Source organism: Rhea pennata, chromosome 2 (assembly GCF_028389875.1).
Source record: "Rhea pennata isolate bPtePen1 chromosome 2, bPtePen1.pri, whole genome shotgun sequence".
Taxonomy (NCBI): domain Eukaryota; kingdom Metazoa; phylum Chordata; class Aves; order Rheiformes; family Rheidae; genus Rhea; species Rhea pennata.
The window spans coordinates 10,392,799-10,415,645 of NC_084664.1; the positions used below are offsets into that span (position 1 = coordinate 10,392,799).

Below are 22,847 nucleotides of genomic sequence, written 5' to 3' on the forward strand. Positions count from 1 at the left end.
ATCCATCTCGAATTGGCGCATTTCGTTTCTAACAAAAACAATCAGTGTAGCCTTAAAATAAGCTACAGGGAAGGGTTACAATTCTTGGGGCTAAAAAATGCCCAAGCTTACCCCTGCCGCTCCCCCGCACACTGTCACACAGTTTTTTTTTTTTTTTTTTTTAGGAAAGCAGCGAGGCCCCGTTTCCTACGCGGGAGTACAGAGGGCCGTTGAAGAGGCTCTTCGCCCGCCGGGGTTCCTGTGAGGGGCCGGTTCCACCCTCCCCCCGAGGACAGGCAGCCCTCAAGGTTCGTGGCTGAGCGGTGGGGGGGGGGGGGGGGCGAGGCGCCGCGAGGCCGTTGCGGCCGTTGCGGCCGTTGACAGCGGGCGGTTCGAACGCAGCCCGCGCGCGCGCGGGCGCTGCAGCGCCGCCGGTGGGCAGCAGGGGGCGGGCTCCGCCCGCGCTGCTCCGCGCGGGCTGCCGCGAGCGCACGCCGTTCCAGAAACTTCCGGAAACAGCCGGGCGGAAGTGACGACGCTGCGTGACGAGAGTTCCTGTTTGCGGAGGAGGAGAGGTGCCGCCGCCGCCGCTGCCGCCACTGCGCCGGGCTCCGCGCGGGAGGGTAACGGCCGCGCTGCCGAGGCTGCGGCGCCGGTGAGTGCTGGGCGCGCGGCGGGACGTGGCGGCCGCGGCGGGGGACGGGGGGAGGCGGCCTCGGCCCTCAGCATCAGCGCTGGCGGTGGCGGTGGCGGTGGCGGGACACCCGGCGCGGCCGGGCTCGGCTGCGCGGCCGCCATGCTGCGGGCCGGCGTCGGGGCGCCGCGCTCGGGAGCTCCTGCCGCGGCCGCGTTCCGCTCTGCGTAGCGGCCGCTCCTGGGAGACCGCAGCGAGGCCTGCGTGGGGAGCGGGGCCGCGGGGATCCCCGGTGCTCGGGGGCGGGGAGCGAGGGAGCCGCTGCCGCGGGCTTATCGCGGACCTCGGAGTGGCGGAGCGACAGTTCGGGACTGCGCGGCGGCTTTGTCGCCTGCTGTTTGCGGCAGGTGCAGAAGGGCTGAGGACTCCCCCGGCCTTCTGCGTTTCCATTTCTGTTTGCAGCGGTTGTCAATAGCGAAAAGGTGAGGGGGAGTTCTTATTCACGCTTGACTCTTTTTGAGTGCAGCGAGTAATCCTTTTACTTGCATTTCTTTTATTCGTAATTTCTTTCTTTCTTTCTTTCTTTCTTTTTTTTTTGGCGTGTTTGTAAATTGAATGTACTTCTTGATTGACTTTTGGATTTTTTTTTAGTAGAAACTGAATTCTGTTTTGCTGTTAATAATTCGGTAGGATGAGTATGATGTGCTGTGTATGAGGGCAGTAGTGATCAGGGCTGGCTAAGTTATAAATGGCTTTGAAAACTGTCACTGAAAGGTAAGGCAGATGGTTTATGTTGTCAGTGTTTGCAGGACTTTTGAGAAGACTGTAAGTTGGGAAGTGAAGTTATGACAAGTATTCCTGCTTGTAGCAACGCTGTATTTCTCTCAGAGCTTGTGCTGGTTCTTGAAGTTCTGAGCTGCAGACTTGAGTCAGAAGATTTCAGAAAAGACTGTTTAATACACTGAGCAAATCTTTTGTGAATTCTAATAATAAACTGCTTGGTTGATTTTAGTTTGGTTAAGATAATATCACAGAAGCTAAATTTACACTGATGCTGATGTGCAAATGGTCAAACTTGCAACATTGCCTAGACAATCAGTGGTCAAGCCCTGGGTTTTTTTTTATGATGTAAAGCATCAAGAAGTGATAAGAACAAGGTGTGGACAGCTAGTCCGCAGTATGAACAGCTGGAAAGAAGTAGGAATTGTTTGAACTAGTTCAAACTTGGTTCAAACTCCGTGATCCTCTGAGATTGCAGTTACTGCTGCTTGCTGGCCTTAATTTTTATTTACTCTTTGGAGTAGCTTGTTCTCCAGTCAGGAAGGATTTTATGTTCTGTTGATGAATCAAGAACCAGATGGTTAAAGTAGCATTTAGTTACCTGGATTATGTTGTCAAAGAAGATTTGTTTGGACTAGTGAGTAAATGTTTATAAACTTCGGCCCTGTAGTTAGTTTTTTTGTGTAGTGTTTTCTGTTAAATAACCACAATGCTAAGTAGTACACAATATTAGTTCAAATTTTGAATGTTTCTTGGTTTTGGCTCTTATGCTGCCTCTTCACTGGAGGACGAGACAGCTTGAACTGTGAGTTAATTTAGGATTAAGTTTTCTTAGCTTGTGACATTGGAGGAGAAATTTAAATTGGCAGTTTACAGATAGATAAATTACTTCAGTTTTCCCCTCTCTTTCCCTCTCTTTGTTTTTATTTTTTGTTTTTTTAGCACTTGGGCTTTCTGACTTCAACTCGTTCTTACCAAAACAGCACTTTTGCTGGTATTTTCTTCTAGATTGACATAGTTTGCTAATTAAACTTGGCTGAACTTTGGAAGGAAGCTTCACTTCCAAAAATATGAAAGTTTTAGCAGGAGCAGAAAGTATGTTTTGCTTTTCTTATTTTTTAATCTTTATATCTACCTACTGCATCTTTAGTTTTACCCAGCAGAAGTTCAAAGATGTACATGGAGAAGGGAAAAAAGGTTATGTCTTCCTGTTGTATGAAAGAGATCTCAGTTCTTACTATAGGTACTAGGGAAAGAGAAACCCTTTTTGACTCTAGAAGTTCTAGTTGTAGCTATGTGTTTCTACATCTATGCTTAAAACACTGTGGCACTTGGGCCTTTCAGTTGAGAATGTGCTGGATGAGTGTGTGCGAGTATTTTACTAGAGATCCAGAGGTGCTGGAGTTCAGGTCTACAATTGATTGAAATGCCTCGCCACCCGTGTTAGCCATGTTCTGCTCTTGTGCTGCAGGCTGTGGAAAAGTAGTGCATTTCAATTGAGTCGATGCAATGGACTTCCAGACCTCAGCAGACTTTTTTTTTGGATGTGACTTTGGTAGAAAATGTGAAGGTACAGCCTTAATTTTGAACTTAGAGTTGTACAGTTTTTAATACTCTAATATTTTTCTCCTTTTATAGCAACCGATGCATTTTTAGTAGCATTTATGAAGAACTCTGATCAGCTGTGTCCTAAAATCACTTTATGATAACAGGAAATTATTATTTTTTAAAAAAATATAACTTGATTTATTTGAGGAATGGAAGGATTATTGAAAATTTACTTAGCTCTGTGAGAACTTACTGCATCTTGTATATGATGATTGTTTATTTCAAGATAATTTAAACCCAATATAGCAGTTTTGATTTAAATCTATTTTCTTTACTTTTGCATGGTATTTGAATGGATGTTAGACTTCTCTTCAGTTGAGATTTAATGAAAGGGCAATTCTGTTTCCATCTGTTTAACTACTAGGGAAGAAATAATTCATGCATATAAACTTCACTACTTAAGTTAGTAGTTGTGGGTTTGGTTTGTGCTTGCTATTTGTTCTGAATGAGTACCAAAATTCCACTGATATTAGTGGAGCCCCAGTCCTTCACCTTCAGGTTGAAAACAGGAGTATGAAAAAGACCCAGCTGTATTTTTGGGCTGTGTATGTTTCACAGACAGCTTACCAGGTCATTTTTTTCTTAGATAGAAGAAGAAAACTAGGATTCAATGGTCTCTGAGTTTTGAGCTCTTAAAAACTTAATATTTAGTAGTTTAAGTTGTTTTTACAGTTTTTCTGCACAATAATATTTTTATGTTGAAAATTAAGAAATGATTTAATTGGAAACAAAAAAAAAATACAAGTATCTATGTACTACATTGTTCACCTAAAAATTTAAATGTTTCTTCTTCGTATATAATTGAAGTTAGTAGCATTTGAGGTTGGACTCTTTTTTTTAATTTTTATTTAAAACAGGTTAATCTATACTGAAGTGTGTATTTACTAGTAAGTTTGAAGTTACAACAAGCTGGCTAGTTTTAAAATAGACTTGGTTATAATAAGTTGTCTTCTGCATGTTCAACTTAGTATTTTATTTAATTTTGTACTAATTTACAGTCTGTCTCTTTTTTATCTTCTTCAGCTGAAGACAAGCCTGTATGGAAGAGTCCTGTAGTTCATATTTATCCTTTAAGACTGAAGTTATCCACACCTGTGTTGTGGAACAGTTATTGTTTAAAAACTTGTGTGCGAAAAAGTTATTTTGATTAGTAGAAATTCTTTTTTCATCCTAAAATGCTGTCTGTATCTGTAAAGTGTGTGTTCATTGTTCTGAAAAAGGAATGATAATGTTGTTTTCCTGGTTGGCCTAAGTAAAATTACCGTGACTGCAAAAACTACTTCAAGCGAAGTGTGTAGAAACTTCAAAAAATTTTTTTTCTTTTTTTTTCCCTAAAGGATCTTTTGGTTGCATGTGAGTATTTAGTTCAGTCTTTTTGGATCCAGTCTTTGCCAGATGAGGCTTTTACTGTTTTTAAGAGCTTAATTAAACACAGGTCAGGCATTTTTAAAAATGAGTTGGAAATATTTTTACTGTGTATAAAATAGCCTTTTATGGTTGTTTTTAGAAAGGTGCCATTGCTTCAGACATTTATATGACACAGTTCCAAATTTGGACACCTGAATTGCTGTGCTTTGGAAAAAATGTCTCTTTGATTTAAGGCGTGATCGTAGATCGGATAAGTAGTAGAGTATCGGCCAAGAGTGTGAGGGTAGCCTCTTCACTTGTCTACTTCCTTTTGCAGTTTTTGTTAGCTACTTAAATTTCTTTCAGAGATAAAGATTTTCAGTTTCTTCTGTTCTCAGTATTTGTAGGTTAATTATTTTCAATGGCCTTTTACAGAGTTTCTGTGTAACTGCCAGTAAGATGAACAAGAAAGGCCTGTGGTTGTCGCCTTTTGCATCTCCCTCTCACTGGCGAGGAGAGGAAAGTAATTGACAGAGTCCTGTAACTTCTGCCTGGAGGGAGTGAGCCCTGTGGAGGTGGCAGTTTTTGGCAGAATCAAACTGCAGCATTGGTAGTTAGCCTTAGCTACTTTTTACCTGTATGAACTGTATCTTTTAAAATGATCACTGTATTCAAGTCCACTCTTGTTTTTCTGACACAGAGAAAGGGTGTTTGGATTAAACACAGGATTAAACTAAGATTTTGGAATGTTTATTTTTTTGGGTTCATTTTGTAGGGATGCTGTGGTAGTATGAATATAATATGTATAAACATTATCACTGAAGTACATTTTATTGACTTTATATTGTAAACTGAAAGACCTTTTATGGAGTATAAGTTTCATTTCAGGGACCTCTACACAAGCTGACATTTATGGGCTAAGCTCAGGTAGATGGAAGTGAAAGTAACATTTGAAAGACATCTTAGTGAGTAGGTATCAGTGGAAAGAGAAATTTGATCTTAATGCATTGTTTAAATACATTTCTCAGATTATGTTAATAACAAACCTTATAAAAGTTTTCTTATTTTGTTTACTGCACTGATCAGAATTAAGGCAGCATTCTTTAGGTTCCTTTGCAATCTCAAACCTCCTCTTACAAAGACTTTCTGGCATAGTGTGGAGTTTTTTGTTAGTATTTGTGCCGAGTTAGCACAGTGGACCTTTGCTGATGTAGCCCAGAGACTGCTGGTACTCTCCTTCCAGTTATGTAAGGCACGTCCCAGACATTGTTTCTAGAACTGACAAAAGATATTTTATTAGGTGTTTAGCTACGGTTTGGGGAGATATGTGGTTTTGTATTTTGCTGAATTGTAATATGTAAAATGCATTTGGATGAATAGTATTCTGCACTGAAGAATTGCAGTGTAATGTTTCTCTTTTCTTGGTTACTTGGCATAGGATTACACCAGAGTGCAGATTTTATCACCAATATCTGTGTGTGGAAGACAGTGACCTCTTCAAGCCGTTAAGGATTCTCAGAGCCACTGACAGAAATACATGGCTTGGAAGTCTTGGCTAATACTGTGGTAGATAGTGCTTTACGGTTGACCTTTATTTATCCTAAAGATATGGTAGACTAGTGATTATAATTCATGGCATGCATATGAGATCTGTCACCTATGAGCAAGTGAAATGACTGAATTTCATCTGAAATTAGTTACTTTTAGTATATGCCTCTAAATTTCCTGAATTCTAAGAAATAAAAGGCTCACCAAAGGGACCTTTGCTTTATAACAAGCAGATGAAAAAAGTACTAAAAATTTTTTAAGTGCGTGTATTTCATACCGTTTTCTGTATAGTTTGGGATTCACAGCAGTGTTAATGTTACTTCAGTCTCCTTCATACTTGGAGTGTAAAACTTGGGTCTGGCAGTAGGTGATTATAGCTTTCTAATAAAAACTCTTAGCATATGAAAAATATTTTTTTTAATTGTAGGTTGTAGTTCCCCAAAATTCTCAAGTGTCCATCACTTAGTCATCTACCAGAGACATCTCAAAATTGTTCCATTGCTGTTGAGAAGATCAGACATTTGCTCAAGCTGAAGTGGGATCCAGAACAGGGTGTTCTTCCTGTGTTGCCAGCAGGATGTAGAAGGCAGACAGGTGCTAGGAATTGAATGGCTGTGGCACTTGCATAGGATGTGGATGACTGGCTTCTTCTGTAAATTGTGTGAATTAGGAATTTGGAACTGGACCTCTATTCAAATGACTGCCTTAGTCACTAAGCTTTCAGCTATTCTGGAGTCTTTCAGGGCTCTCCATGCTGCCCTATTGCTTCATGGCCAGAAATAGATAACTTTTTCTAAGCAAGCTGACTGCAAAGGTCGCATGCCTGCTGTCATCTGAATTTACTCCTGATTTAAGAACTTCTCATTTAGATACTTTCCTCTTCTCTGTATTTAGTACGGGTGCTGTTTTATCATTACCGAAGATGATGCAAGTTGTGTATCTGACAGTTTTTTTGCTTTTCTTCTGTCATCTGGCTGGATAAAAGTTTATAGCTCTTCAGTAATCTTGCTTCTGTAATTCTCCTCATGCCTTTTGTGCAGCTGAGGACTTTGCTGTGTGGAGATTGTATGAGACCAGTTTCAAGATAGCTGTAAAACGACCTAAGTTTGAGCCCTACCAAAACAGAAGGTCTCAGACTGGCATTGTATTCCTAGCACTTGCCTTGTATCAGTATGAACGTTAGTGGCTTCTGTTTGGTAAGCCAGAACAGAGCTGACTCCTCCCCTCCTGAGAGTTAAATCTATAAGCCAGTAGAACCTTCAGTTCACCCAAACATTTGGGTGATTGATTTGTTGATACTCCAAAGGAGTTAGCTGTTAACATCACGTAGCTATAGTGAAATTATGCACATGAGTAACTGTGGACTTCTGAAAGTTGATGCCATGAAACAGTTTATTTCATCTGGATTTTCCTTGCTCATTTCTTTCCTTGTGAGGCTTTGAAGATTTTCTATGGTTGGAAGCAGGAAATTAGCTGATATGGGCTGGCTTCCTCGTGGCTTTGGAAAAATGTCTTGAGCGACTAGTTAAATGACCTTTGCTTGTGTGTTTGAAGACAAATTGTTTGACATTGAGGTTGGAAGAAGATTTCCTTCATGTCATTTTGGTTAGGACAATTGAGTATTTTTGCTTTTCACTTAACAGGAAGATATGTGATTTGTTTCATCTGTGCATTTCACCAAGCAGATTCCTGCTACCATAACGCTACTGATTTTTGTCACTCATTTTCTGTTTTGAGTTTGTAAGTTGATGGTTGTTGTTTTGCTGAGTGAGTATTTTAAATCATCCCTCCTCCAAGAAAGATTGCAGGCTGAGGTCCTTTCCAGCTTGTGTGATGTTCTTGGTTTTTGTTTCTCTCTCTCTCTCTCTCTTTTTTTTTTTTTTTTTTTTTTACCTTTACTGGAATTTGTGCTGAGTAATAGTTTAAGCACTTTTAAGGGGCTGAATCTTACCTTACGCTATTAGTTTTATGTTTTTGGATGTTTATCCAAAGCTGCGCAGGGAGGGGAAAATAAAAACAGAAAAACTTCAGATAAATTTTCTTCATGTAAGTATTATTACAACCTTTTCACGTAGAATAAAATGTTTTCAGGCTATTTAAAAGCATAGCAGTGCAGTTTATGCTTCTAATAATTAGCAGATAAAAACAATGATAAATTGCAGATGAACTGTCTCTTAAACATTTGATTACAGAGAGAGAGTGTAAACACCTTTTGGTTTCCTTATAAAGCTATTAGCTTGCCTTAATATAATTTATTGTTGTAGGAAGTAAGAACTGAGTGATACCAAACCTACAAAAAGTAGAATAGGCAAACCTCAGACATTTCTTTGAAACAAATAATCCCTTTGTTCTTAGAGTAGTTGCTTTTTACGGTTAATAAAATCTTTGTTGGAGCATGTGCTCTAGGAAGAGCTGTTCGTGTTGCTGCAGGGCTTGTATTTAGTTCAAACTTGAGGCTCCTTTATTTAGAATATGTTAGTATATGTGTAAAAGTGTATTGAATCTGAATTTTTGACACTGGAGCACCTGCTGTTTAAACAATTGACCACCTAAAGTATCTAAAGAAATCTCTGTTAAAATCAATATGACTGCCTATGTGAGCAGAGTTCCCTAATTGCTTATGGAAAAGTTATCTATTTTTACACTTGATGATTGCTTTTTCACCTGCCTTGCTCTAGCTAGAAGATTGATGTTTGAATTTTACCTTTAAGATGCTTGTCTAAATTGAGGGGAGTACTTATATCAGTCTTGAATTTAAGAAAAAAGCATATGGAGAAAACACCTAAAGGTATGGTACATGTTTTTGTTGTGGCTTCCTGCTGCTAGCTCTCTGATTCTACACTTTGTATCTCTTGTTAGGTGGGGCTCTGAGACCTCTAGCCTTGAACTTGGCTCATACCAGATTTTTTTCTCCCTCTTTTCTTTTACAGAAATTATATGAAAATCTTGACGATACTGATGTGCTTCTGGCCAAACTACTGATACCAGAGCAGTCCTGTAGCTAAAAGTCTGAAGACTTTGCTTCTGGTTTCTTTTTATAAAGTACATATCCTATATATGTTACTACTCAGAATAGGCTACGTGGTTTGGTAAAATACTTGGGCCAGCAGTATGGTTACCATGATTGATGTATTTGCAGAGCTGTTCTAACCATTGTTTGGGAAGCAATAAATCTAGCTAGGTCAGTTGATAACAAATATCTTGGGATATTTCTTGCCAGCCTCTATCTTTAGGTAGTCACACCTGCCATTATCATATTACTGTTGGTGTACTTAGTGTTGGGCATAGTTAATGTGAAGATTTCCTCAGGTAGCAAAGTCCAAGTGAGGCCTGTTCACCTGTTACTCTTCAGTGTCCTGTGTGTTTGTGGGATTACATGATGAACCGGAATTGTTGCTTTGGCCTCTGTTTAACCAAGTTTTTAAAACACATAGCTAGTCCGGCACTCATTTCCTTAAGCAGCTTGGAGGAGAGAGGTAATGTGGCAGCTGATCTCTTAAACTGGCTTTGCCACTTGAGGAAGTGTTTATGTAGCCACATTCCTAATTAAAGTTAATTAGGCTTTAATCTACAACAGCAATGTATTTTAGAGATATACAAACCATTTTAAAAGGAAGTCTGTCTTTAATGTTCGTGTCCCTTGTACACTGAAAGATAAGTGTAATACTAGTATAAGAAGTTAATTTCAGAATATTTGGGTGGGATCTATTATAGTTTATTCTATGAGGGCTTATGTAAAATAACTGGCAAATAAGACTTTGCCTAGGTTTAAAATGAAGAGTACTGGATGATTTAAGGAGATGAGGAAAAAAATCAGTTTTCATGGAATTTTTGCTCCTGACACATGGATAAAAATCTTGAATAGTATAAATAATACTAGAATTATAATACTATATAAATAATACTAGAAAATAATAGAATTTTTCTGTATTTTTCTACATTTGAGCAGTTTTTTATTCTGGGAGTTGATAACTGATGGACAAGGTCAGTGGTGCCTTGTTGATGAAACTAATCTGTGAGAGAAGTCTTGTGAAACCTGGGAGTTTTATTGTCTAGTACTAAGAAATACTATGATTCAGTTGCTGTCCTTGTTTTTCCTTTAAACAAGATACCTACTTTGAGTTGACTGGTTAATCTTACAGTTTGAAAATCTGGCTATATATTTTATATTGCTAAACATAAAGGAAGAAAATAGAATTTTGTAACTTTGGTAATTAAAACATTTTTTTTTTCTTGGATCGTAATTTTCCTGTCAGGGTCTGAATATAAGGAAGGTTAATTGGAGACTAGATACAACTTTACATTTCTGAGAATGGTGCACACTCTGCTTTTCTTGAAGGGAGCATCACAGTGGAAGTAATATTTTAAAAAGCAGATAGGAAATATTGCGGTTTTGGTTTTATGCTCATATGTCCTTAAGAGGTAAATTAGGTGCCAGAGGGTGAACTTGATGTATGGTTTGTTTTGCAGTCAGAAGATGCTTAAAATGATGAACGTACTGTGCATATTCATCTTAATGTGTTGATAGAGCTAGCTTTTTTGCCTAATCTGATACAGGGATCTGCTGTGTATCAGGGGAATTAAAGAACATAAATTATAACCAAATTATAACCAAAGTAATAATTTGATCTGTCAACCTGGAATAAGATATTTTGTGTGCATGTGTGTCTGAAACGTGTGAATTTGTAAAACCAAGCAGTTTTATAAGGCCAGTTTTGCTACCAGAAAACACTAGGCTCCTATCTGATTTTTATGAATTATCATTACTGTGCAAGCTTCCTTTACAAGTTCTTGTTGTTGCAGGACTTTAAAGACCAGCTGTTGTTAACCAAGACAACTGTTGAAACATGGTGGATTACTATGAAGTTCTGGGAGTGCAAAAGCATGCCTCACCAGAAGATATTAAAAAAGCGTAAGTATCACTTTGGTATATCTCATAAAAGCTATGTATTTTAATGAATAAATATAATCACATGGTCTTTGGATACTTACTTTGCTATTAATACTAGCATGAGTAGTAATCATTTGGGTGAAACAAATACTCAGTGGTCTGAAGAAAAAGCATTCATTTTTATAAAATTGGGGGGGAAATCCTGGGTACTGTTAAATGATGAAAATGATGATAGTCACTGTGTCTTGGTCACTGTGTCTCAAAGTTTGATGTGGTACAGGTAGTTATAGTTTCCTCTTCTGTGGCTGAGTGGAAGTTACTAGCCTTCCACTCCTTTTGCAGTGAGTTAGCTTGTTTTACTGAGAATAATACTTTTTTTCTAAGGAGTTAATAGATATTTAGCACACTACTCCTTTGGAAATTACCTCTTTCATCATATGTTTAGTCCATTAAAATATAGGCACAGAAGGCAGACATCTGTTGCGGTAAAAAAGAAAAGTGAATACTCCATGTAATTTAAGAGCATTCAAAGAAATTAATACAGTTCTTAATTTAGACTTATTGTTTATGTATTGTTTTAAGATAGATGTTTGTAACATATCTTTAAAATATTCTCTGTAGTTTTCTACAGACAGTTGGGAGGAAGTATTCCTATGGTAGAATTTTCTAGTATAACAAAAACATTTGACAGTTGATTGCAGTTCCTAGTGACCTGGAAATACTGTCTTTCTCTTGCCCCTCTCATAGGCACCTGAGCTTGATTAATCAAGTTGTACTAGTGCTTGACAGCTTTATTTATTTATTTATTACCCTTCCCCCCTCCTTCTTGTGCAAACTCTTGCAGATACTTTGTAAACTCAAGTGTTTGAACTGTGTTCTCAGATGACTCTGTAAAACACTCCAAAGCACCTTCTGGTGCAAACTTAGCTCTGTCCCTCTAGGTAGTTATGAACACTTTACCTAAAATATTTCTTGGAAGGATAGGAGTTGTATGCAGGTGTAGCCTGCAACCAAACACATGCCATTGATGCTAGATGCTATGACAGTTTGGAATCAGGGTACCCTTGCAGCTTTTTCATCTCTGTTTGTACTAGAAGAGTACTCTTGATGCTTATCACAAGTTCATTGGTCCACAGTATTGAATGACTGTGGAGCTCTAAGGAGAAGCCTGTGGCAGAAAAATTATGGGATGGTCTTGTAAAATCTCCTTTACTTCTTTCCCCTTTGCTTAGACCTGTCAACTTCTTTGAGTAAAGGGAAGCAGGTAGATGAGGTTAATCTCATTTGAGGGTGGAGGGGAAAGCAAGCCTCAGAAATACTGTTAGAGGATCAGTTAGCAATTGATCCATTTAAAAAAAAGCAGCATACTTCAGTAATATATGTTATAAACAAAGTTGTGGATACCACCGAAGTAGTTCAGTAGAAACAAATATTCAACACCTGAAACACATAGGAATAACTGATCTCAAAATAACAAAAGAACCTTCAAACCACATTCTTCTAGTTACGTATTTCTTCGCATGTCTGCAAAATCTGTTGATAATGGTCTGGAGAAAAGATACAAAGCACTGACAAATTTCTAAGTACTTTAATCCCTAACAATTTGTTTGAGAACCTTTAATGTATATCCATATAACATATTTCTTTGTTTTGAAGTATTGCATTTTTTTTCCCTTTAGGTACCGTAAATTGGCATTAAAATGGCACCCTGATAAAAATCCAGATAATAAAGAAGAGGCAGAGCGGCAATTTAAACAAGTAGCTGAGGCCTATGAAGTTTTATCAGATGGTAAGTAGCCCAGTGGAAAGGGCTCCAGAAGTGTAGGTTCTGGAATAGTAGTAATTAGGTAGCACTATTAGATATGATACTAGCAATGCTGAGGAGAACATTCGTAGCACTGTGAAGAGGTCTTTTAAACTAGGTTCACCATCCAACTCAACTATTTCTCTTCTAGAAGAAAGAAAAGGTGGGGGGAAGCTTGCGGATGAGAAAGAATAAACAGAAATTCTGAAACTAAAAATTCAGGATATTCTCAGATGATTAACTGAAACATTTGCTTCTAGATGTTGAAACCCTACTCCCTGTGTGAATTTCTGAAGAGACGTGTATCTACTAAGATAAAATAGATCTTGGTATTTATAAAAACCCTTACTGTAAATATAAGGAAATTGTTTAGTGATACACTTCAGGTATACAGTGCTCTTGAGCTGTGGCTGTGTGATATTTGTTTTTAGGGAATTTCATTGAGTAATGCTAGTAAGCTGCTTTGTGCATTCTGATGTTTTAATGAGCCTTACTGTGGGGGATGGGAAAGGCTTAGCAGCTTGTGTTTTAAGATACACCAATAAAAGCGGGTTAGACAGTCTCTGAAGTATCAACAGCCTTCATAGTTGGCTTTCATAGTCTACTGTTTCTAATTCCACGAATACTACCAATTTCTTACAAAGCCCAAGCATTCTGTAAACCTTCCTCAAAATTTGGATTTCGTTTGGGTGAGTTTCATAAGATAATGAAGTGTGATAACCAAGAGAACCTTTATATTTAGAATTGTTTTGAAACAATTTTTTAGACTAACCCACGTGATGCAGAAAGTCAGCTTATAGTTCACCTCTATCTTTTTGCTTAAAAAATAGCAATAGCTTTTCCCTGTGTTTTGGCAAAAGCAATCTGAATCACAACAAAGTGATTTAAGCATCTTTGATTATTTTTCTCTGTAATTGGCTGCAGCTGTCTGTATGCTATTTCTGAAGTGTCCTTGATTTCACCTGAGACCAGTGAGCTTGGGAAAGCTAAATTTAAAGCAGCAGCATCTAGATTAGCTTTCAGAATTTGGCCTGGTTTATCAAGCTGCAGACTTGGTCACCCTGTTTCCTTAGTTTTGATATTTAATTGGCGTGGGAGAATCAACTTAATTTATGGAGAGTTCATTATATTATTGCCTTCTAGATTTATTGAACCCTCTTAAGCTCTTTTTCACTAAGGTAAAACCAGGATACTGGTGTGGTTGGTATGCAGATATTTAAGTTTCCTCAGAGACATTACAATGCTAAAATTCTAGAACTTCTAAAAACGCCAACTATTTTGGGGCCTAGACAAAATCCAAAGTTACTGGTGTCATAACAAACAGCCTCCTCTGCAGAAGATGTAATTGAATCCTGAACCTAGTGGTTGAGAGGCACTCAGCTGTCATGAAGATTCAATGAATTTTTCTGACATCATCAGTCTTGAATAGAGATAGGTTTACCTATGCAAAGAATGTTAGAATTTTGTAATCATAGAAAACTCTTTCCTTGTGGTTTCAAGAACATTTGTTTTTAAAGGTGAATTTCTAGTTCTGTGAGCCCTCAGGTCTCCCTTTGTTTCAGCTACTTTTTTGCAGTTTGTCCACCTTGCTGCTTTGGTCATTTTTTATTGGTGGATGAGTTAACCTTCTTTAAGTACTATAAATATACCGAGCTTTAAGGAAAAATGAAACAAGTGCAAGTTTACGTAACTTGTAAGTGATGACTAGTATGTGAAGTCATTCCCTTTTATCATGAGGGTTTTTCTTCTCATCGTTTTTTTGAGGTAACTGCATGTTTTTTTAGTGATACAGCTTAAATTTCAAAACACTTTTCACTGAAGAGATTCCAGTGGGAATAGCATCCTAGTATTGAGTCTAAAATCAGATTCCCTAACTCATTATTTGTCTGATGCTTTCAGAGCAGTGCATACAAAATAAGTTTATGTTCCACATGTTATGCTCTTTAGGTTCTACTCCAGTACCAACTGTGCAGTCTCATCTTACGTAGTAATGCAGACTTAATTTCTTTCCTTCCTCTTTTTTGTGAATACTGTAGGGGTAGTCTGCATGGCACTTTTTAAGAAAATGAAACAAAACAAAACCTGTCTTCCATCCCCTTTATTAAACTAGAAATGGTTATAATGAGCTTGAGTGTTTTTGCAGTCGCTGATACAAAACATTGTCTTTCCTTTGTCATAACTTTTTCACAACGGGTTTGGTCATCTTCACCTTATGCAATAAAAGCACAAGAGGCAATGATCAAGAGATGTAGTAATGGAAATTGGTCAGAAGGAAAAAAATGCTCGCAATGAGCGTAGTTAAGCACTGGGACAAGTTGGCTAGAGAGACTGTGGAATCTTGCTGGAGATGGGTGAGATCAGGCTTTATCTAGTCAAGTTTTGATTAATCTGAGATCAGCCTTTTTTGGAGGAGGGTGTTGGACTGTATGACCTCCAGGGATTCCTTCCAGCCTAAAGTTTTCCATGGTAACTCTAAAGATCAAGACCGTACTAGTCCTTTTAAAGATAGAAACTTTGCTTGGTTTGTCCTTATACCAGAGCTTCCTACAGCGTTTTTCTGATACAGTAGAATCTGAGTTTCTAGAACTAAATGATGATAAGCCTGAAGTTTAGTATCTGCTGTTGTAGTACCTAAACTGCTTTGGCAATCCTCAGCAAATATGTTTGCCAGTTGCATCAAATCTTGCTTAAATAAGCTAGCTTTGAGAAAATGATTAGCTGAGAATACCAGTTAAGTGGTTTTGTGTTTTTTTTTTTTCCCAAATGTAACGTGCTTATTCATTAATGCAGTGTACAACTTCTCTTCGTAGCTAAAAAACGTGACATCTATGACAAATATGGAAAAGAAGGCTTAATAAATGGAAGTGGAGGTATGTTGGTGACTAGCAATTCTCTTTCCTATATCCTGGTGGAAATCTATTTTCTACAGCTTTTTAAGACAGGCATATGGAAATGTCTGTATCAAGGGCTAAAATATAATCTCCTGAAAAAGCAGAAATTGTAAACTTTTTACAACTTTTCTAGTTGTGGTAACAGATACTACTGATATCTGGAATCATACAAAAGAGTTATAAAAGGTATTTTTGTGTACTTAAATGGTACACGAGAGGAAAAGAGAAATTTTAGAGAAAGTTCAATATGTTTGCCCAAATGATTCAAATACCATATGGGCCTGAACTTTTTTGTTAGTAGAAATCTGTGAGCATATTTCAAATGTAACTTATTTTTCTGCAGGGGGAAGTCACTTTGATAATCAGTTTGAATTTGGATTTACATTCCGGAACCCAGAAGATGTCTTCAGGGAGTTTTTTGGTGGAAGGGACCCCTTTTCATTTGACTTCTTTGGTAAGTAATCCACTTTTTATGTAAGTGCGTTAATCCGCTGTCTTTAGTTAAGTACATTTAAATCAAGGCTGAAAACTCTTGCAAAACAGAAGTAGCTAATATTAGAAGAATTATTAAAAGTAGCTCTGAAAGCTAGTTGTAAACATTGGTATTTTATGTTTAAAATATTTACTTGCTTCCTATTTCTTCTTGGTTTATTTGATGGTACAGTACAGGTTTTGCTTGCCAGTCCATATTTTGTCTGAAGGCATAGTTTTAAAAAACGTAAAATTGTGGCTGCTATGTCTCTGTAGGTTGGAAGAAAAATTGGACAGAAAAATACTTATTGGAGTTATTTCTCAACCTACTGTGCTGAGTTTGACCTTTTATAATCTGTAAATATTTAATGTAGCTTTGAGAGCTTCTGAACTGGGTAGATAAGATAACTTGAACTGTTAAAACGTAGCTCCCTGTATGAACTTGTATCACACCAAGCAAAATTTCCTTGTATCAAAATGTAAACTGTCCAGTACATAATCTGGACAGTTCTTTAAATTTCATGTCATGTGCTTGCTTGGGGGAGTGAAGCCCCTGAAGACACACAACCTAAATATCTCTTAAAATCTACATGTTTCATGTAGGAAACAATATGTGATAAAGTTGTCACAGTGATCTTTTCGACATAGTACTGATGCTGTTTTGGCTTGTGATACTGCTTGCACGGTGTATGAAGGTCTTTTCAGAAGTGCTGAAGTTCTCATTCAATCTCTCTGTGCAAATTCTACTGCACAGAATGCTGACCAACAAAGGGGAACACATCCTATGTTTAGTATTTACTTACAGGAATCAAAAAGTTGTTTATAGAAAACTGCAAGAACAGTATTAAAAAAAAACTCTTCATATTCAGTGTCTTCATATTAATCTGCACAAGTAGTGTATGTAGATATCCTAGTATTTTTGAAAGATTGGCCTTACTGGGCCAATTCAGCTCAGATTTTAACTATATCTTGCTTCTGTTGCTATTTAGTGATTATCGCTTGTTTATGAAAGGACTCTTGTGACAGACTAGAAAAGGGTTTGAGGAGCTAGAGGTTGAATCCAATAGAAAGTCAGTTAAGGAATTAGAGCAGCAGCTAAAAGAAGAATCCAGTAGAAAATCACTAGTAGAATTTAGAGAAAAAATCCAATGGAAGATGAGCAGAAGAAATAGAGGGTGGTGTGGAGGAAGCGTCTAGGGACACTTGATACTGATAGGGAAAATGGAGAATGAACTGCGAAGATGCAGTTCCTTCCAGCATTCTCATAGTAGAGGAATCATCTTAAGGAATACTGGAAGATGGTGTCACTGTAAGATTAAATGTAGGGTAAAAAAACATAGAATATTTGAGCAAGATGCTGAGTAGGAAGCCAGCGAGGAGAAGCTGGAGAAGGTATCTAGCTCCTAGATTTAAAAATAAGTAAAAGGCACTTTACAATATCTGATTCTTAGTCAGGTAGCTTTGACTAAACTGTGTAGGTAAAACATGTTTTTGCTATTGGGATACAACCTCTGACATAGGACGTAGCCAGACATAGCTTCTGCTTGTTTAATTGTATTTTACCTCAACAACCCCCACAAAATGTTTAACTTGATGTCTTTGAAAAATGTCAGAGTTCATGATCTACACTAGAACCATGCAGTTAAGTTTTGCATGTTAAATGGTGATGATTATATGAGTTAAAAAAAAAATGAAGACACTACTTTTTGGATTCGTCACAAGGAAGTTTGTACAATGTATTGCATATAATTATCTAGCACATCAGATGGAGGTACCATTACTGCTGAAGTTTTCCTGAAAGATTGCAGAAGTTTTAGTCTGGCTTGTAGAGGAGTAGTGATACATCTTGCCCTGTGGAAACAGTGGACCAAAAACCATATATCTGCACTGGTAGCATCAGGTATACTTCAAGAATGAGGGACGCTCCTCCCCCCCCCCCCCCCCCCCCCCCCCCCCCAAAAAAAAAAAAAAAGGCAAACAGGGTTTTATTTAAAGAGGGTTTCCAAAAAAAGGAGAAAAGAGATACTCACTTTTTTGTGTAATTTTTCTAGTTAGAAAGCTGCAAAGTGAGTATCTTTCTTTTTTCTCTTTTTTCTTGTTGTGCTGTAACTAAGAAACTTAAGACATTCTGTAACACGGGAAAGTAAAATTCAACAAATTATTCAGTTTTCTAGAAAGCATTTGAAGCAATCTCTGCAAGATTTCAGTCAATGTTTAATGTAGTACAAAATGAGAATACGGATGCTTTTAGCTAGCTGTAGTACATTTAATAGTGTGAAGAGAAAGCAATAGAGTTCTGTGTAGAACATGAATATTTTTATTGAACTAGAGCCCTTCTAGATACTGCTTTGTTGAAATAGCAGTAGGACAGATAGAGATCAGGAGATTCATTTTCTCATCTGAAAATGAAGAGTTATCAACTTGTTGGCTTATATAAAGCCGGTGACTTTTTAAGGTGCTACTCTCACATAGGTCTTAATTTTATAAGCACTCACATAGATCAGTAGTTTTATAAGCAATTGAATAAAGGCTGAGGTCATGCTTTCTATAAATGTATGTTGGTGAAGTGAAAGTTGAAAGTGAATAAATATTTTAAAATGTTTGCACCTTTTTTACAGTTCAAAGTGGAATGGGGGTGAAGCCCATGGAGTGCAGGTGGGATTCTGGATATTCTGATTACCATTTAATATGGTAAAGAGCAGCATAAAGAGCATAATCTGTAAATTTATGGGTGTGAAGAATTTCTAAACAGCTGTGAATACAGTCTGTTTAAACTCCACTGATGCACATTATACTACTACTCACACTACTCACTTCTGTTTACAAAGAAATATGTAGAAAAGATGATTTTTTTTTTTTTTTTTAACCAATGAGTCAGACTTCTCAGATGAAAATTTATAATCTGTTAAAGATGACTCTGAAGACTTTGAAATTCAGGGAAGTTAATGTTAAGTTACAACTTCATTTTTGGTGTTGCAGTGAAGTTAGCCCAACCAGTCAGAATTTCTCTTCTCAGATTTGCAGGCAAATACTTTATGAAAGTAAGGGTGCACAAAGGCTACTACTTGTCTTTTTCTTTTTCTTTTCTTTTCTTTTTTTTTTTTTTTTTTTTTTTTTTTTTAAACTTGGTATGATAATATGGCAGAAGATTGGTTCTGTAACTCTTGAGGCATGTGGTGGGCTCACTTTCTATGACATCTTGTTACAGCAGGATCTGCTTTTTCCTGCTATACTTTGAGTGACAATCTTTATAATCCTTATAAAGGAAATGTGTGTTACAGTATAGTAACAGCAGAATGTGATACTACTGTATGTATTGGAAAATGCTGCCTTGCAACATTGAAGTTTAATTAGTATTCATCACTGTATATTATATAGGTCCTTGAATCTTTGACTACCCTTTGATATTAGAAATAGTAGTTACTCTTATTAATGGGGATTGATTTCTTATTTCGGTAAGTTTGTTTTATAATTGAACTACCACGTAATCAATTTGTATGTGATGCTTGCCTTGATTTGGTTTTACGTTCCATACAGTATGTGGATATTATTGTTCTGTCTTGTTTTTTGCTTATAAACTTCTAGGGACGATCTTCCGTATTTTAACATTTCATAATGAGGGAAGGCTCCCAGTGTTACTGTTGGTAATGGAAGTGTATTCATTAATTAAAAGATGGCAATTTAGTGGTGCAGACAACTTCTTAAGTAGTTGAGTCATTGCTTATATACATTGAGCTTCATATATAGGCATGCGGTGCCATTTGAGATGGCCTAGAGCGTCTAAGATGCCTGGGTATTTTCAACGTGGCCTGGAACCTGTAGGATCTGTACGAGACCACTTGGACCTATAGAAGGCCATTATCCTTCAGCAGCAGTAGTTAGAAGCTAGACAGGATGTTTTAGGGCATATCAAATGGCATTAGATGCCTCTGTGTCTGGTCAACTGAATCCCAGGTTCATGTAGGAAATGTTTTTTCTCCATGGTCACATGTATAAATAAGTTACTCTAGAAGGGAATGTCCTCTTTAGAGTTTGATGATGGCTGTTAGAGGAGTCTCTCTGTGGAGTCGCTTCCATGTACTTTATGATCTCAACATTTTTTGCCACAGTGTGTTTAACACTTAATATTCCCAGGGTACTTTCTGAGATATACTTCATAAATACCTTAATAAATGGCTGTCTTAGTCTGTGGAGTAGAATTTGGGATGTATTTTAATCTACGCTTAATACCAGAACAGGCATTTAAATCCCTTATTATGTATTCTCTGTAGTTTTCTGTTCAGATTTCTAGTTACCTGATTAATTTGATTTTCAAAAATCTGTACTGTTGAAAAAGAAAGGTAACATTAAACTAACACCTTTGTACGACTAGCTAATCGTGTGTGTATGTAGTTTGGTTCTGTCAAACAGCAGAATTCTTGCAGATTGGCAGCTGTAACATTAACTATGTGAAATGATGTGCTAGTGTTCTGGAAAAATATAGCAAGTTACTTTAAGTGTCCAAGCTAAGAAGTCTTTACTTGAGGGGAAAGAGGAAAATCTGTGTGCAGCAATCACTGTATATTGTATTTTGTATGATCTGTATTTTAGGATACAATGTTGCAGAAATGGGATGGTTTCATTAACATTTTAGTCTCAAGGACAGCAAGTGACTATTTAATAGACACAGTCAAGGGTAGAAATTTCAGCTTCTCTTATCCTGAGATGGAAAGTTCTAATGATGAACTTAAAATCTGTTTGTTGATATATAGATAAACTCCTGTTGGGACAAAAAGTTTGCTTAGCAGTCAGATCATGACCTTAATCCACATGTAATCCCATTTTGTGATAATTATAATGTTTAGATGTTTTAATGCAAAATATTTGTTGGTCAGCTCATTTCTTAAAATTGAAATGGAGAAGGCTTTCAATTAAAGTCATCCCACACAACTTTGTCCTCTTTGTAATTAATCTTTTTCTTTACACAGACTAACAACCTTTGATATTTATGACGTGCTCAGACATTTGCACATTCATCATTGCTTTGGCATCAATGGGCACAGTTGTGTTTTGTAAGCAGCAGCCTTAGATCATAGTTATTCACTGACTGGCCCAAATCTAACTAGAATGAATTCTCAGGCAGAACTGTTGTATTCAAAGAGTGTATTTGCATTGCAGGAATCATCTTACTCAGAAAAGCATTATCAGTCAGGAAGCTGTGGAACTAGGGCTGTGGCTCAAGTAACATATAGGGTCTGCCCTTGAAGAGGAGAAGGCTGTTGTCCAAATTTTTATGTCTGTCTTAAAATTTGAATAATCTTTAACGAACATCCATTAGATGTGTTGAGGAACTGTTTGACGGTGTACTGGCCAAATGCGTTCCTTTCTATATCTTCAGTTAACTTCTGTGTTTGTTGTGTGCTTCTGCGAGCTGATTTGGCTAGTTAGTCCCTTGGAAAATTCTTTGGGTCTTTTGGGGTGAGGTGGAGTTGGTTTTTATTTTTCTTTATTTTTATTTTTCCTGGATGGCTAGTGAGTTAAATTACTCTTCAGAGGATTCTGACAAATGCTGGACATCACACTAAGTGAGCAGTGCAAGTAATGGCACTGAAAGATTCCTCCAGCTTTAAGGTACACCTGAGCATTTGGGCAGCAAATGCTCTGTAGAGTTGGCCTTACTGTATTCTACCATCCAAGTATTTATGGTATAGATGGAATTCAAAGGTAATCCTAGGATATCTGTTATATAAGATTATAAAGACTTTGAAATGTTATGATACTTCTACTGGTAACCTTCCTTAAAGAACGGAGGTAAGCATGTTTGACAGTTAAATTGTGGAAATAAGTAGTTAAAATAGACCATGTTAAAATACTCCAAACAGGTGAATCAGCAGTGTTTGTGACAGCATCTTAGTATCAACCGTCCAAGTAAGCAATATCAACAGTATGTTTATTTTGTAGTTAAGGAAGAAACTATTTCCATGAAAACTGTCTGTAAGTTTTGGTAGCCTCACTGTGCAGCTCTGGTGATGTGCTTTGTGCCTTGCATATAGCCCAGAACTAGCACAGGGTTCTGGGTGTAATTACTGCAAGTATGTACCTTCAAAACTTTTTTTTTTTAAATGGGAAACAAGATAAAAACGCCAATTCTGAGAAGCGTGTTTTGTTATATACGTCTATAGCCTTTTGCGTAAGCACCTTATTCAGTCACACATTTGTTATATTCGGTTCTTACGTGACTTGTTAGGTCACTTACAGTATGCTTTTGATGCAAAGAAATCACGGTGAGCAGGCAGCGTGCCCCCCACCCCAGCGTGCTGAAACACCTAACCCTGAATGCAGTTCAGTTTGACTGCTCCCTTATGTAAGGGATGGACAGCCTTTCAGCGTTACTCTGCTTGGTGTGTTGCAGTTACGTTGTCATCTTCCTGCATTTGTAATAAAGGTATTCAGCTTTTCCTCAGTGTCATATTTTGGCAGAGATGTTAGGGTGGCTCTGATTGCAAAGAGTAAAATAAGATGCCTGGTTGGCGGAATGGTCCAGTGACTGGTGACCAAACAGTGATCCTGTTTATACAGAGTAATGTTCCTTTGAATGCTGCCCTTATAAGATTATTAACATCTCTAGCTGCAGTGGCATGTGCCTGTGAGAACGTTTGCTGGCAGTGCACAATTTATCTTGACTATTACTTTCTGGCTGTGAACGACAGCACTGCACCGGAATGTGCTTAACGCTTTCACCAGGGATAATCTGGCAGTAGCACTGAAAGCATCTTGCCAGTTTAGACTGCCCTGTGATGATTTGTCTAAGCCTTAGATGGATTGAATCATGAATATCATGAAATTTAACTGAATTATGGCCTGCTTCAAATAGAGTTCTGTGCTTGCCTCCCTCCTTTCCTTCCCCCACCCTAG

At 37.7% G+C, this 22,847-nt stretch overlaps 1 protein-coding gene across 4 annotated transcripts in view; it reads left to right on the forward strand.

Moving 5' to 3' along the window:
* The first annotated feature begins 230 nt into the window (after positions 1–230).
* The window catches only part of DNAJB6 (DnaJ heat shock protein family (Hsp40) member B6), a 63,408-nt gene continuing 40,791 nt past the window's right edge, over positions 231–22,847 (forward strand). Inside the window, exons 1-7 of one of the 4 annotated variants that reach the window (XM_062568840.1) lie at positions 231–287; positions 483–634; positions 8,827–8,938; positions 10,700–10,808; positions 12,467–12,576; positions 15,402–15,461; positions 15,826–15,936. In XM_062568840.1, the coding sequence (XP_062424824.1) occupies positions 10,744–10,808; positions 12,467–12,576; positions 15,402–15,461; positions 15,826–15,936 (346 nt within the window). In that variant the 5' untranslated portion in view covers positions 231–287; positions 483–634; positions 8,827–8,938; positions 10,700–10,743. Of the gene's footprint in view, positions 288–482; positions 635–8,826; positions 8,939–10,699; positions 10,809–12,466; positions 12,577–15,401; positions 15,462–15,825; positions 15,937–22,847 lie in introns of those variants that run through there. The other 3 variants (XM_062568839.1, XM_062568842.1, XM_062568841.1) reach the window with 3 other exon arrangements.